General features: G+C 41.7%; 1 protein-coding gene across 8 annotated transcripts in view; it reads right to left on the reverse strand.

The window, feature by feature from the left end:
• Positions 1 to 14,661, reverse strand: part of FNDC3B (fibronectin type III domain containing 3B) — a 277,903-nt gene that overhangs the window by 48,951 nt on the left and 214,291 nt on the right. For 5 of the 8 annotated variants that reach the window (XM_005860876.2, XM_005860873.2, XM_014535302.1 and 2 more), the window contains 8 exons: positions 12,943 to 13,029; positions 11,631 to 11,769; positions 9,727 to 9,798; positions 7,484 to 7,602; positions 4,361 to 4,466; positions 3,294 to 3,466; positions 666 to 779; positions 187 to 336 (listed from right to left, as the gene is read on the reverse strand). In XM_005860876.2, the coding sequence (XP_005860938.1) occupies positions 187 to 336; positions 666 to 779; positions 3,294 to 3,466; positions 4,361 to 4,466; positions 7,484 to 7,602; positions 9,727 to 9,798; positions 11,631 to 11,769; positions 12,943 to 13,029 (960 nt within the window). The remainder of the gene's footprint in view (positions 1 to 186; positions 337 to 665; positions 780 to 3,293; positions 3,467 to 4,360; positions 4,467 to 7,483; positions 7,603 to 9,726; positions 9,799 to 11,630; positions 11,770 to 12,942; positions 13,030 to 14,661) is intronic. The other 3 variants (XM_014535301.1, XM_014535303.1, XM_014535305.1) reach the window with 3 other exon arrangements.

The raw sequence follows: 14,661 nt of genomic DNA on the forward strand, positions 1-14,661 counted from the left end.
GTTCTTACATGTCAGAACCTCCTCAAGTACCAGAAATTAATTGTAACATTCATTTTCATTTAAATGGGCTCTTTTCCCACACTATCCCTTCTGGTAGCCTCCCTCACAAGCCTCTGAGTAAGTTTCCCGAAGAGCCTTCCATGGAACACCAGTGTCTATAGGTACGTCTGAGCAGCGTCGACCCACCTGTAGTCTACAGCAATACTGCGCGGCAGGCAGCAGGTCCCTTATTGCAAAGCCGGGGTCTGTCCCATGATAAACGAGCTCCAAGGATTCTTCATCCTCTCCCCATTCCAACCTGTACTCTGAGATGTCAGCACCAGAGCTTTCAGGACTCTGGAAAGCAGGACATGCAGGGAATTTAATTTCATTGAGAAAAAAATTCTATATTGTGTTCAAGCAACCAAACGGACAGTGTGACATACCCCAGGATATTTCCAATACGTACAGAAGAAAGGCACGAAAAAGATATTCAACTCCCCCTCAATTCTGACCAATGGTAGCTTTTCCACAACTCTGAATGATATAAGCAATTGCCAAGGAAGACTAATGTGTAAAGATCACCTAGAGTGAATTTGGGCTTTGAAGAGGTTCTTCCTAATGTGCATTAGCGGCAGATAAAGTCAAAGAAACGGAAAATAATGCAGAGTACGTGTCTGACTTACCTCCCAGCTCACGAGGACACACCCATCAGGTGTAAAGGAAATGCACGGTGCCCTGCACTGTCCGGGGGGCCCTGCAGCAGTGGTAATCTCTGAGACGTCAGAATAGGGGCCATACTAGAAGAGAAGGACACCACATGCTTGTATGTATGTGCGTGCACACACATATATGTTCATACCTAGGTGTGCATGGACAAGCTTATAACCAAATAAGGGTTATGCTAACACCTTCGAAAATACATCCGATTAAAAAAATTTCCTAAGGAGGTTTTCCACTTTCAACTGAATATATGTATACGTTTTTCCCTACATACATTCCCTGAGTGGTAGACGTCTATTACATACGTATATTCCTTTTATTCAAGGGGATTAGAAAGTTGGTTACCAAACATTTTCCCCTCTCCCCTTCCTGTGACATCAGAAACAGAAACATGGGAGAGAATTTCTCTGAAACGGACCTCGGTAGATGATTGAAGTCAAATACATGGTTAACTTCCAACAACAGGAGTAAACCATGGCTGAAGGCAGATTTCATACCTTACACTAATTAAAGGCGAGAGCAAGGAAAACTCCAATCAGTACAGTTGCACATTTATCTTTGCTATGGCAGCGATCCCCCAAAAAGTTGATGGGAAAAAGGGCAGAAACAAAAGCACAATAACGTTTTTGCAGCATCTGTGATCCTCACATTCCCCCTTTTTACTTATACAAGTTTGGGTGCTCAGGCTCTTGTATCCTCTCATCAATACATTTTTATTGTTCAGTTTCACGTTTGTGTGTGTGTGTGTGTGTGTGTTTTGCCGGAAGCCGGTCCATCCTTGCTGCTTGACACAGTCGCTGCAGGGAAGAAACATCTGCACAGCATATGTTTCAAGGGACCTGGCGTATATGGCATACTGTTCTTAATATGTTTGCTCCCCTACTTGGCGCTATGTGTTTTAATCAAGGTCACCTCTCCGAGAAAGGTTGTTTCCCCAGGTGGGGATTTTTCCCTGAAGTTAGGGAGGGAATAAAACCCCTTAACTAAGTGCCAGGCGGGTAGTTAATCACTTTAACTATGAACAATCACGCTTAAGCTACATAATCTTTACTCCCTGGAATGGAGATAAGAAACGCCCTAACCTTTGGAATAGAAATTGATAGGATTAAAATCAACTGGTATAAATACAGATGTAACAAGACAATGAAACACAGAACCTGGCTGGAGAATCTGGACAGAACCTGGCAAGAGAACCTCGCTATGCTGATCAACTGAACCCTGTCTCCGTGTCCTTCATTTCTTTGCCGACTCCATCTACACCTTTGAGAACCCCTGGACCTGTTGGGGTTGGACCCCAACAGTGTTTTTTAATTTAAATAGTTGTGCTGTGTCTGCAATGCTTTCCTAATGGGGAATTAGAAGAACTCCAGCTCCTGTGAAAAGTCTGAGATCCAACTTCAGACCAAATGCTTTAGTCAGTGTGGCGAACATGAAATGGCTAAAACATACTTCACTTCTAACCGGTCAACTGGTATTACAGATGTAACAAGACAATGAAACACAGAACCTGGCTGGAGAATCTGGACAGAACCTGGCAAGAGAACCTCGCTATGCTGATCAACTGAACCCTGTCTCCGTGTCCTTCATTTCTTTGCCGACTCCATCTACACCTTTGAGAACCCCTGGACCTGTTGGGGTTGGACCCCAACAGTGTTTTTTAATTTAAATAGTTGTGCTGTGTCTGCAATGCTTTCCTAATGGGGAATTAGAAGAACTCCAGCTCCTGTGAAAAGTCTGAGATCCAACTTCAGACCAAATGCTTTAGTCAGTGTGGCGAACATGAAATGGCTAAAACATACTTCACTTCTAACCGGTTTGAACAGCACTACCGAGAGCTAGAAAAACTTACTATGGACTTCGTGTTGCTGTTAGTTGGGCTTTCTTATTTTAAAATTTGTCAGCAATTAATGACAGGTATTAATTGGCATGGAGCTCATCTGTACAAATCACCAGCACTTTTGGGGGATGTTACTGGCAGTCTGCTCTACCGATATCCTCCTGCCATCTATGTTTCTGCCCATCTTTGACACACACAAAAGCCCTACCGTCTCTGGGTCACCTCTTCAAAATCCATATCACTCTGTATTTTTTAAAAAAAGGAACAAACCTCTGTGGATATAATGTAGGCATACACTTTCAATCTGACAGCCCATCCAACAACTCCAAAAGGAGAAGCAGAAGGCACTTGAACAAAACAGCACTGTGCTGGCTTCCCTAGCCTCTCACCACCCCCCTGCAGTGTAAAACTGATGTGAGACCTTGCTGGGTAATCTAGACAACATGGGGAGGGCATCTTATATAGCACTTCTAATTTCTCATAACTGATTAACAGAGTCAATGAGCAAATAGGAAATTATTTTTACAATAACAAGCATCTAAAGGGTGATGTTCCTATTAATCTTAAACTCTACCTTAACAGAATGATGAGAGGATTTAGAAGCAACATTTCCAATGCTGGGAGTATGAAATCACAATACATCAAATCAGAAGAAACATTTATATGTACTTCTTTAACGGTGGTCAAGGTTGGCTAGATGCTGCTGAGGAATTTCAGGAGGGTAGAAACCCACGTATTAGAACCTTCTACTCACCCCTCCGTCGTTCAGAGCCCTCACTCTGAAACGATACATGGTCCCGGGAAGCAGGTTGCCCACGGTGCACTCGAGCTCTGGCCCGTGGTATACCTCCGACGCCACGTCCTCCGGCTCCGTCATCTCCACACTGTACTCGGAGACCTCACAGCCACTTTCAGAGGCAGGAACATCTAGGAGTGAAGGCGGTTCACATCATATCATCTCTGTGCTTCCATCAGCTGATGATGATCACATCTGATTTTCCACAAGGTTTGCAAAACAGCATGTAGTGCCCCCCCCGCCCCAGTATCTCTCCTACCAAAAAACCCTCCTCCCCAAAGAAAAGAGAAACAAAAAGAACAAGTTTCTGAATGATGTTATCGATACTTTCCAAAGCAAGTACATTTAAGTACACTTAATTACCTTAATACAATAACTTAAAAACAGAACCATTAGGCAAATTTCTTTACATTCTAAGAAGGGAAGAAACAGAGAAGAAAATCTTCTCTTTTAACTTCAAACCAAAGGTCACATTAAGTCAAGATAGCTGGCCCAAAGTTGGTATGCTATTTTATTATATTTTAGACATAAGTGGTGGGAAAAAGTAGTCTGATAAGGTTCTGCAGGTTAACACTGGCAATTTTATGTGCTATAAACTGCTGATACAGAAAGGCTAATATGTAGCTCGAATCCAAACAGGACCCACACAGGACAAAGCAGCAAAGATGAGGAGAACTTAGCTGTTACCTCATTTCTCAGTTTAATCTCTAAATTGAGCACAACTCTTCTTTTATGAATGAAGTTGAAGAGTTCCCGAGGAAGCCTGGCTGTTCTGAAATGTTTTCTAGAATCTAGAAAAGTGCCCTCTGAAGGTAGAGGATGGACAGCGTGTGTGGTGCCATCAGGATCAGGAGGATGAGCAACAGTGAGCGGGAGAGCACAAACCCAAGCCAACATCCATCAAGAAGAAATACATTTTCAACAGAAAAAAACGCACGGCTTTCAGAAGAAAGACTTCCAGCTTAATGACAAAGCATCTCCAACTGTCCCAACTGTCCATGCCACCGTGAGCATCGTTCACTCACCCCACTCCAAGTGGACTTCTTTGTGCTTTGGTCTACCCAGAACCCTCGGTGGTCGGCACTGACCTGGTGCGATGCTTAGTGTGCGGACAGGGAGGCTTTCAGAACACTGCAGAGAAACACCAGAGAACACTCTTAGTCACAGTGAACTCATTACACCTCCACATTCCAGGCAGATTCCACCCCATACTGTACACGCTACCAAAGGAGGTTAAACATTGCATGTGTACACATGCTTTTCTATGCAATGAGATCGTGTGCGTGCGTGTGTGTGTGCGTGCGTGTGTATGTGTTTAAAGTGTAGACATATACTGCATATGGCACTGGTAAAAAATGATTATTTCTAGCCCTAGCCAGTTTGGCTCAGTGGATAGAGCGTTGGCCTGTGGACTGAAAGGTCCTGGGTTCGATCCCGCTCAAGGGCACATGACCGGATTGCAGGCTCAATCCCCAGTAGGGGGCATGCAGGAGGCAGCCAATCAATGATTCTTTCTCCATCTTCCTTCCTCTCTGAAATCAATAAAATATATATTTTTAAAAAATGAATATTTGTGAAGCCAGATTTGCAGACAGGAGTGTTTTATATCCTAAGCCCACAGCTTTAAACCAAAATTAGAGAGACCCTTCATGAGGACAGAAGAGGACACAAAACAACAGCTGGATGAAAATTTTAAATGGTGCCATAAATGGCCAACCATCCACATCCAGAGCAGAAAAGCAAATAGACTCATTATTAATCAGCTGAGGGTGACATTGGCCAGCAGGTTCTATTCATGCTAAAATAAGTAGGCCGTGTCTCTACAGGGACTGGCTGCGAAGGCTGGTGGTGTGAAGCTGAACCCCTTTCCCAGACAGGAGAGAACAAGGCAGAGCTATGCTGCTCGACCAAACTCCGTCCCGAGAAGCGGTGCGGAGAGGTACCTCTGCCTCGTAAGCCGCAGGCAGCGCCCCCCACCCAGGAGGTGCCGGCTGATACTCTTTGGCTGTGGTGTGGACCTAGCCCACCCTGGGAGACACTGCAGAGAGCGCTGCATAAGCGTGGTCTAACCGGACTCCTTTTCCCCAGGAGTCTGCCCATCTGGGCAGTGTAAACATTACACTACTGCTCTTTGGGGAGAGAAAAATAACACAAGACAATACTGGAGACGGACTGAGGGGCAAAATTAAGCACCCAAATGACAAGTGTTCTCTTGAAAAGTCAACCCAGCACAGGACTACAAGCCACCATCTCTCAGTGTCTCTCAATATTAATGGTTTTAAACTATAATATTAAAGCACAGGAATACAAGCCACCATCTCTCAATGTCTCTCTCTCAATATTAATGGTTTTAAACTATAATATTAAATATCTCTACAATGAAAATGTCGTTACCATCTTGTCCCTCACTTTCTGAATGTGAGTTAAAGCCATTTAGACAATTATCTCACTTTCCAGAGCACTTCTTGTGTATCTTTAGGTTATTTTGAGCCTCTGAGAACACTGGGGTTGAAACCAAGGCTCTCAGCACATGAACTGGCTGGAGTGAAGTCATGTAAATAGAAAACGAGAAATCAGCTGCCGCCTACAGATGTGTAAGTTGGGTGGAGCACAACTGCAGGAGGTGCCCTTCAGCTTAGTTATCACAGGTGCACATGGTTTTTACAGTATCTCTCCAGCAGATGGCAGCGAAGTTCCTTGAAGAAGGTGTGCCTCATTCTCACAAAATTGCCAGGGAACTGTGCAGGACATCTTCCTTTTTACTCTAAATTCTACCTTTTTCTATCATTGCAATAACTGAGGTTTCCCTTATTTAGCGAAAACACTCAGTTTTCAACTGCCACATGTGATCACACTTGTAAGAAATAACTGACAAATGTACCTGAAAATATCACAATTCAGTTGAGAATTATCTGGGCCTATTTTTTATTCTTTTCTTTATAAAACTGAATTTATTGGGGTGACATTAATTAATAAACTTATATAGGTTTCAGGTGTACAATTCTATAACACATCATTGGTATATTGTATTGTATGTTTACCACCCCAAGTCAAGTCTCCTTCCATCACTTTTTTCTCTCCTTTAGCCTCTTCTACCTCCCCCATCCCTCTTTCCCTCTGGTAATCACCATACTGTTGTCTGTGTCCATGAGTTTTTGTTTGTTTTTTGCTTAATCCTTTCACCTTTTCCACCCAGCCCTGCAATCCCCCTCCCCTCTGACAGTTGTCAGTCTGTTCTCTGTATCAATGAGTCTGTTTCTATTTTATTTGTTAGTTTATTTTGTTCATTAGATTCCACATGTAAGTGAAGTCATATCGCACTTGTTTTTCTCGGACTGGCTTATTTCACTTAGCGTAATGTTCCCCAGGTCCCTCCATGCTGTCGCAAAGACTTCCTTTTTATGACCAAGTAGTATTCCATTGTGTAAATGTACCATAGCTTTCTTAACCACTCATCTACTGATGGGCACTTGGCTGCTTCCCAATCTTGGCTATTATAAATAACACTGCAATGAACACAGGGGTGCATATATTCTTTCAAATCAATGTTTTGGGTTTCTTTGAATACATTCCCAGAAGTGGAATCATTGGGTCAAAAGGCAGTTCCATTTTTAATTTTTGAGGTAACTCCATACTGCTTTCCACAGTGGCTGCACCAGTCTGCATTCTCACCTGTGGTATAGTAGTGTTCCCTTTTCTCCAAATCCTTGCCAGCACTTGTTGTTTGTTGATGTATTGATGATAGTTATTCTGACAGGTGTGAGGTGATAGCTCACTGTGGTTTTAACTTGCATTTCTCTGAGGATTCATGACATTGATGGGCCTATCTTTTGTGTCCTCTAAAACACAATTCAAAAAACCCTAATTCTGCATTTCCTCCTAGGATGCCGTAGCAGGAGACACTACCAAGATACACTTTTCTTTCTTTTTTTTAATTTTAGTGTGTGTTTTTTTTGTTTGTTTTTTAAATGTATTTTATTGATTTTTTTTACAGAGGAAGGGAGAGGGATAGACAGTTAGAAACATCGATGAGAGAGAAACCAGAGCAAGATACATTTTTCAATAGCAATTTTATTCTGATGTTATTGACAGGTTGTCTGAGGCTGACCAAACATGCTGACTTAAGTGTATACCATAACAAAACCAACCTGGCTGTGTCCACCGGTGCTGATGCAGCATGCTCGGAGTTTGTACAAAGTGCCTGGTTTCAAGTGGCTGAACGTGTATTCTGTAGCCGATCCACTGTATGCCACTTCCCACTGACCTGCTGTAGAACAAGACTTGTGTGTGAGTTTATGTCTTTGGTAAAAAGGTAAGTAGTAACAACCACTAACTGAAAAAAAATACTTGAAGTGGTTTCCATAAACACTAGTGTCTCCTATTCTCTTTTTTATTAGCTAAAGGGCTCTCTTTCCATTTCCTTTACAAAGTTAAATATTAAAGTATCATGGAGTCATTTTTAATACTTAGTACTGCTGGCTAGACTACTTAATATCACATTATTACATTTTCTGACTGAGCGGTTAGACGCTGGAAACCACACAACATCTGAGGTTGGTTGTGGGGGTGGGGAGGGCGGCGGTGAAGGAGTAGAACAGTGGCAGGGAAGCTGTGGGATGGTTCTGGTGAGACCTCGGGCCGCTGGGCAGGGGAAGGCTGCTCAGCCTTGAGGTTCTGGTTGGCCTGGGAGGCCTCCTGCTCTTATCTGCCTGGAGGCCGCAGGAGGGAAATCCTTCCGTTGCACACTGAGTCCTCTGGGTAAAGGCCTGCTATCTTCATGGAGCTCCACTTAGAAGACAAAAACGCCCGAGACTGTAACGAACTACAGAGGAACACTCAGTGTGTGATGCCGTTACCTGACCACTTCTTGGGGTTAGAGAGCGAGCAGGGCCACGGGAGGGGTCTGGGTGCTTCCACCGGCTGCCGGCCTCCCCGAGTTGGGCTGTTGGGCTGGTTTCCCCTCTGTTTTGCTCTCACTAATGCTACGTTTCCAGTTGACTGTTTTGCTCCATGAAGTTGTTGGGAAAATGTTTTACCCTGTTCTGCAATATTTTACAAATGTAACTTCCACAAATTCCCACAGTTGCTGATCCAGTTAGATTTACAATTAAGTTACATGTTCTAGGGCCCCAGGAGAAGGGAGGATATTAATTACCCTGACATTGCTGATTATAAAACCTGTACCAAAAAGGTAAAAGGGAACAAAGACCACTACAAAGATTCATTAATCACCACTGTATGCACCAGCAAAGTTGAGGGCTTTAAGGAGAGACTGGCATCTATTTTTGATTTGTCATCAGTGGTCGAGAGAGCCAAGAAAATTCAAAATGTACTCAGGTTTTCACCATGAGCCACTGCATACACCAGGGGCCTCGTCTAGAGGGTTTCTAATGTAAAGCACGAGAGCTTATGTTGACAACAGCTGTGCCCATCTCAAAGCATTCGCAGGTTTTTTTAGCTTAAAATAGGACCTGGTTCATGTGAAAACCAAGTACTCCCGGTGGTTACTGTGGTGCAGAATACAGGGCAAGCCACACACCTGGATGTTTTTGTTTGTAAAAGTTACTGTTAACTTTTTTTTTTCCCATATGTATGGATCGATTTTTATTAAGATAATGAGTACAAGGATTATTAGAATGGTTTTGTTTGTAAAAGTTACTGTTAACTCTTTTTTTTTTTTTTGCCATATGTATGGATTGCTTTTTATTAAGATAATGAGTACAAGGATTATTAGAATGATGAGAGAAATCATTTTTAGTTCTGATGACTATACTTTTTTCTATTAAAGCCTAATGAATTTTATTAGAAAGAGCTAAGAATTTTTAAAAATTACAAAAAATGTTACATTATTCAAGGAACTCAATATCCAACATTGTCCCAGTTTAATCCACATATTATGACAAGTAATGTATAAATAATCTGACTCAGAAATCAAACAAAGATGAAAAGAACATTTTCTACGCTTGCTACAAAAGTGTGACACTTGTCACCAGCCCACAGTAACACTAATCTTGTCTGTCATCATTGTACATGGGAACTTGTAGCTTGCCATACTCATTGGCCATCTCCACCTTACCCTTCCTGCTGATTGCTTCTGACTCTCTGTTTATAAGAATTTCCAGAGAAAGTGTGCCCAGAGAGGGGAAGAAAAATTACATTGAATTAGTCTCTTAGTTAGGACCTCTGGCTTAAAGAAATAAGAATTTTAAAGCATGATAAAAATGCCGTGTTTAAAGGAGAAAAACTGTCAATATGTGATGAAGGTTTCTTTATTATAATAGCTCTAGCATTAGAATTAATGCTAGCCCACTATTACTATATATAGATGTTTCTCATATTAGCAAATAGGGTTGCTACTGGATTTGAATGAAACCATTTCCCAAAACTTGACCTTCAGAATTGCCATCAGTAATCTCCAGCAAGTACTTGAGTATTTCTGAACCACCACTGTCCTTTGGAGGATCTGGAAAGTAAACAGACATATATGTAAAATCATGTATTACACTACCTCAATTCTGCATTTAAACAAGGGGCACAGTTAATATTATTTCACACAACCCCTGTCTTAAAAAACAAAAGAACATAAACACCAAGGAACCATAAGTACTATCAGATTATTCAAAGTTCTTTAGAGCTAGAAATGGCAATGAGCATTCATTTAGTGAAACATGAGCAAAATTCAAAATACGAACTGATTTTTCTAAGAGTTATGTTAACACATTTACTTCGAGAATTCTGAAACCTGCTTTTTAATATCTAGAGATTTCTATATAAGATGAAATATTTATATATATTTTTTATTTCACTGATATTATCACTGACCAGATTCTTCTGAGAGATGGAGGATGAAGGAAAGAGAAGTGCAAAATTCATCGACAAAATAAATAAAATGTCAGAATATAATAAATCTATCTGTTCCACCACAGTGTGCTACTGAGCAAACGTTATATCCCAACTGAAATGATGTGAAACCACAGTCGTGGATCAATGAGAACGTGCACTAAAGAGGTGGTCTGAGGAGGAGGCCCTGGCTTACTCCCAGAGGCCTGTGGCACTTTGAGTATTTAGTCCACTCCCGACTGCTTGCAAGAGTTTTCTTTCCTGAGCAGAAACATTTCTTGCATTGTAATTTTGTAAGACTACGCAGAATTTACCTCTACGATCTGTATTTTAGATGTGCCCTCAGATTTCTCACATATAGATTTAGGAACTTTACTTCCCTCTCTTCACCTGCTATTTCCATTAATGAATACAGACTTCAGTAATAGATATTTAAAACAATAATTATAAAGTTAAATATTATAGCATATGGCCAATAAAAGTAAATACTTGGTGTGAACAGAACTTTCTAGGATTTTCAGAGAAAAAAGCTTTACAGTATGGCAAAAAGCACATCTAGATTTTTATAGTTTCTCTTAATCATATCCATCTTCCAGGGAAATACATACCCTAATAATTCTTTCTCAAAATTATTAGGTAACTTGAAACAGTTATATGTCTCAGTGGCTGGTCTCCAATAATTATTTAATAAGGTTTTAAATTCCCTTTACATTACTTGGCTGCGAGGTAAAATCTTAAATTTCTACTGTGTTTTTTTTTGCCATTTAGGTAGCAAATATTATTATATGACATTAATGATATTTATATATATCATAAATGTTTTACATATAATTGCAAATGTTTATCAACATTCTAATGGCACTCATTTCACTGACATAATAAAAACAGAGGTGATGAGCCACAATCTCCTTCTACCTGATGTCCCCACACACTGTATAATGAACTTCAATATGAAAAATTCCTGAAGTTCAAGGCCTCTGATTACATACAAATGACAAAAAAACAACAACACACCAAACAAACCCCTAGAGTTTTCCTAATTCATTTCAACTTGAACATTTTGTATATCAAAATTTACTCATGATGACATACCTACGTTTTGAAGTTTATCTTCAATATTAACTTTATAAATAATTTTTTTATATTAACTATGACTTTAAGGGCAGCTATTGAAGAATGAGATACATATTCAGAGATTACTACATTCAAGTCAATAATACATTAAAGATATAGAAGGAAAACCATGTAACACAGGAAAATCAGAAAGTGAGATGCTGTTAAATTGTCCATTTACCAATCTGTGGAGTTCTCTGGATATTTCTCATACGCTTATTCCAAATGTGTAAAACTCCTGCAGGAACACTGCCCTTTTATTTTTTATTTTGGGTTGTCACTACTGAAATGAATACATTTAAAAAAATCTGTCCGAAAAGAAGCAACGGCAGCAAAACATACCCCACTTGACACCGAAGCCATGTGACGTCACCGGCCCTTTAAGGAGGGGTCGCGTGGGCGGCCCAGGCCTGTCGGGACTCGTCGTGCACACCAGCACTTCACTCGGACAACTTTTCCCTTCCATGTTAGAAGCAGTTAGCTGTACCACAACCGAGATAACATTAACGTGCTTTAGACATCAGCTATTAAAGCAATGACATGACAAGATCAAGGCATCCATAGTAACCCTCACCCCCCCCCCTCTCTCACACACACACACACACACACACATTTTCTTTCTCAATCGCAAACCACTGACTTGTGTTTCTCTACAAAGTTCTTATTGTCTGTATAGTTGGCCATTAACAATTTAAAATAAAATAAGGTGGGTTTTAGCTAAGGACATTTTCACCCTTTCAGGAAGACACAAAACAAAGCCAGTATATCACCACCTTATTCGCATTGTTTAGTGGAAGGAGAACATGGAGGGGCAGCAAGCAGACAAAAATAACCTCACTTGTCTAAGAGTAGGGCAATGCCACCTTGTGGAGAAATGCTAGCAGTGCAGCCATGTTCTCACAGCCAGCACCAAGTATCAAAAGCAAGGGTCCTTAAAATATCAAAAACTATCCTTTTCCTCAAATTGAGTCACAATCTTCACTTGCTACTCTGACAGCTGCTTACGGAGTGACTATTACATGCCAGGCAACACCATTAGACCCCCAGTTAGAGAAGGGGCGGGGGGACCTTCTCTCTCCAAAACGCACTGTCCTATCAGAAAACAGGGCTGCGAGCGGGTCAACAAGCAGTGCTGCAGCACGGGTTTCCTCTCTCACCGACGGCAAAGCAGCGTTTGTGGCTAAGACACAAAGTCCTACAGTGACATTAATGCTGGCTGTTAATAACCAAAGCAAACGCCTAAGGGGGGAGGGAGTGGGCAAAGAAAAATAGAAACGGCTGAGGAAAAATAATGGACACAAGAGCGAAGGGAAGTGGAGAATAAAGGAGAAATCCGATGACAAGGAGAAACAGCAAAGAGCAGGGTGTGCCGTGCGGGTGAGAGACAGGTGCGCTGGGTTTGGGTCTTCCTGGGCGAGGCCATCTGGCCATGCTGTGATACAACTTACTACAGCACGTTACTGTTCCCTCTCAAAAGTAGATTGTAAAATGAAAGTATGGTGTGCATTTTATACATGTTACTTCAAAAATGTATATGCTTCGAACTTAAAACATTTTTTTTTTTAACCGATAGAGTCAATTTGAAACATAAATGGGTGAAACAGAAAACAGCTTCTTTTTTAAAGCAGTTCAGGTACCAAAATGACTGACTCACCCTGAATTTATACTGTGTGCTTCTTTTGAGATTTTTCACAGTACAGGTTAAATCCTCTCCAGTGTATTTTGGGTGGAAAAGGTTATCCTGAAAAGGCAAAGCCAGAAAAAACATCAGTACCACAAAACCTGGGCACTAAACACCTGTGTATGTAGGATTTTTATATCGCCTCTCTCCGCATCACCGGCAGGCCAGAGGTCGGGCAGCTACTTGCAAACAAGGGTTAGGAGCCCTTGGTGCTGTGGCTAGCATTCTAGCGTTAGGTAAAACGTCACACTATCCCACTGTACTTCCTCCTGGGTCTGTTCCACTTTATCGTGAGGCTAATACTAACTTAAATGAGAACAATGCTCTCTGAGAGAGTGTAAATTTGCTTTGGAGTAGTGTCACCAAATGCTTTCCTTCAGAGCAAATTTTCCTGGTTACTCAATAAGCATTTTAAACAAAAAAACGTAACCACCAAATGGTACTTGTTACAAAGCAGCAGGTACTTAAGAAAGTTATTTCACAATGTTGTCATGGAAAAAGCCTCTTGTGTTGAGGTCTGCACTGTGGAGCTGCAATGTGCTATGTGAGTCGTGCCTGAGATTTCTGACCACACAGTGTCCTCTCCTGGCCAAGGGCGAAAGGACAGCTTGGATGGGGAAGGCGTGATCCTTTAAGAGGATTCATTCCACAGTATTCTCGTCCGTCCATCCGTCCGTCCATCCATCCATCCAACCATCCATTCATATCACTGAGCACTTCTATGCATCAGGCTCTCTTTTCTATGCTCTATGGGGTCAACGCTGCCCAAGAACAGACAGTCTTGCCCATAGAAGCTTACCTGCCAGGTGGGGAAAGTGACTAAGAAAACAAACACAAACAAAACTATATATAAACATGAAGCTTGCCATATAGTGTTAAGTGTTATGACAAAAACATTAAGCTGGGTAAAAGGATAGAATGGTGGACCTAGGAAAGTGCTTTCTATAGCAGTGCAGGTTAAATAAGACAGCCACAATGTGGCTTTTAAAAATATATATATATTTTTACTGATTTCAGAGAGGAAGGGAGAGGGAGAGAGAGGTAGAAACACCAATGATGAGAGAGAATCATTGATTAGCTGCCTCCTACATGCCCCACACTGGAGATTGAGCCCAAAACTCAGGCATGTACCCTGACTGGGAATTGAACTGTGACCTCCTGGTTCATGGGTCGATGCTCAACCACTGAGCCAACCCAGCTGGGCCACTTTAAATTTAAATTTAAATTAAATACAAGCAAAAATTCAGTTCCTTGGGCCCACAGCCAAATTTCAAATGCTCATAGTCCTGTGGGATTAGGCACTACCGTATTGGACAGCACAAACTATAGGACATTTTTATCATCATGGGAAGTTGGATTAGACATCACTGTTCCAGGAAGGGGCTTCTGAAAGAGGTGACGTGGGAGAAGAGACTTCATGAAAACGAGGAAGTGAGTCAGAGATACCTGGAAGGGCACGCTAGCCGCAAGGCTTAGGAAATGCAAAGGCCCTGAGGCCAGGGCACTCCTGGTGTCCTCACTGAGAGGACAGTGGCAGGAACAAAGGCTCAATAGCGTGGGACCTGTGGGCATTGTAAGTGCTCAGGCTTTTACTCTGAAGATACAGGACAGCACCAAGTTGGGAAGGGCTCTGAGCACAGCACTGACATGACCTCATTTTATCTAAGAGGATCACTCTGCTTCCCGGGGCGG

Source organism: Myotis brandtii, unplaced genomic scaffold (genome assembly GCF_000412655.1).
Source record: "Myotis brandtii unplaced genomic scaffold, ASM41265v1 scaffold1423, whole genome shotgun sequence".
Lineage (NCBI taxonomy): Eukaryota > Metazoa > Chordata > Mammalia > Chiroptera > Vespertilionidae > Myotis > Myotis brandtii.